General features: G+C 56.9%; 1 protein-coding gene across 1 annotated transcript in view; it reads right to left on the minus strand.

The window, feature by feature from the left end:
- LOC106819759 (protein ovo-like) overlaps positions 1-875 on the minus strand; it is a 7,682-nt gene extending 6,807 nt beyond the window's left edge. Inside the window, exon 1 of the mRNA XM_014824349.1 lies at positions 276-875. Coding sequence (XP_014679835.1) covers positions 276-875 — 600 coding nt within the window. The remainder of the gene's footprint in view (positions 1-275) is intronic.
- Between the last annotated feature and the right edge of the window lie 919 nt (positions 876-1,794).

Here is a 1,794-nt window from a genome sequence, read left to right on the forward strand (position 1 = left end):
AGCACGCACATAACACGCACGCACGTACGCAAGCACGCACATAACACGCACGCACGCACGCGTGATAGGTCCCTAACGAAAGTCGAACGCGAGAGCGCAGCACGGTCGCAAAAACGCACAAAACATGCAAAACGAAACAACGACGTACAGAAAAACGGAGAAAAAAAAACAAGAAACGAAGAAATGAAGAACGCAGACGAAAGGAAAGAGAATAAGGCGACGACGAATGAAGAACATATGAACAACGACAATGAACACCGAGAACATTCGCTCACCTGCGCCTGCAAAAACGGCATGTTGACGTGCGTTCCCGCCAGGGGGCTCAGCGGCGGCGTGCGACCCGGACGGTCGGGTGACGTCATCGCCGGCCGACTCGGCGACGTGCGTATGACGCTGCGCGTCTGTGACGACGTCATCAATCCCTGCTGTCCGGTCGTCGTCATCGCCGGCTGCGCCGGTGAAGTAATCATCGGTCGGCCGGCCGACGTCGGGTACTCGCCGAGTGACATCATCGACGAGAACCCCGGTGACGTCACATCCGTCGTCTTCTCGAACGACGACGGCAGCTCCGTCGGTGAGCGGCGCGCATGCGCGTGTGCGTTCCCACCGGGCGCGCCCGTTACCATGGCGACCGGCTCGGCGACCTGACGGGCGGTGAAGCCCGCTTGTGGCGACACCGGGTGGTCGACGTATGACGTCAGCGGCGTGCGGACGGGGTCGGCTGCTGCGGCGCGCGACGAACGTGACGTCAGATCGAGCGCCTGCTCGGGCGGCGACGGCGGACGGTAGCCGACGCGGTTGTCGTCGTCGCACGGACACGTCGTCGCATCGTCTGCAAATAGACACGTGATACACGGGGGTGAGCCACGTGACATGGTTCAAAGCCGGATCCAGTTTCTGGATGATCTATTCGTTTTAATTATTTATTTACTTATTTATTCATTTATATATGTTTTTATTTTATAATTTATGTATTTGTTAGTAAGTTGTTAGTTGTTACTTCTTTATATGCTCTTATATATTCTTTATACATTGTTAGTTTTCAATCATTCTTCACGGATATTTTTGTACTGTTCCGAACTGTTTTACATTGCATGTGAGAAATTATATATATATATATATATANGAGAACGAGAGAGAGAGAGACTAAGCGATGATTTTTTAACGACGTGTGATGTAGGTATACGCCCATGCCCCCTGCTACCACTACCGCCGCCGTCACCGCCACCACCGCCGCCGTCACCACCGCCGCCGTCACCGCCGCTTCCGTCACCGTCACCACCCACGCGTCTTGGAGGAGCTGCCTCGGGGCAGACGCGCAGTGTCGTCGAGTGTATGGGGGAAGGACGAGCGGGTGGGGGAAGGTAGGTGGTCGAGGGGGAGGGCGACAGAGGGAGGATGACGGGCGAGGGGCAGGTGGGAGGGTGTGGGTGGGTCATTCAGTGGGTGGGAGCGGGGGTTGTGTAGGGGTGGTGGTCGGGGAGTGGGGTGTGTGGTGGAAGTGGGTGGGGAGCGGAGGGCAGCAGGGGGAGGTGGTAGGGTAGGAGGGGTTGTGCAGGGGGCGGGAGAAGACGGGGAGTGTAGCCACACGTCATAACAGAAAGTCAGGCGTCACGCACGCACGCACGCACGCACGCACGCACGCACGCACGCACGCACAATGCGTTATCCGTCGCCGCTAGCTATGCATGCACCTCACAAGGCCGACCGTTGCTCTCTCTCTCTGTTATTCTCTCTCTCTCTCTCTCTCTCTCTCTCTCTCTCTCTCTCTCTCTCTCTCTCTCTCTCTCTCTC

Source organism: Priapulus caudatus, unplaced genomic scaffold (genome assembly GCF_000485595.1).
Source record: "Priapulus caudatus unplaced genomic scaffold, Priapulus_caudatus-5.0.1 Scaffold4366, whole genome shotgun sequence".
NCBI classification, from domain to species: domain Eukaryota; kingdom Metazoa; phylum Priapulida; class Priapulimorpha; order Priapulimorphida; family Priapulidae; genus Priapulus; species Priapulus caudatus.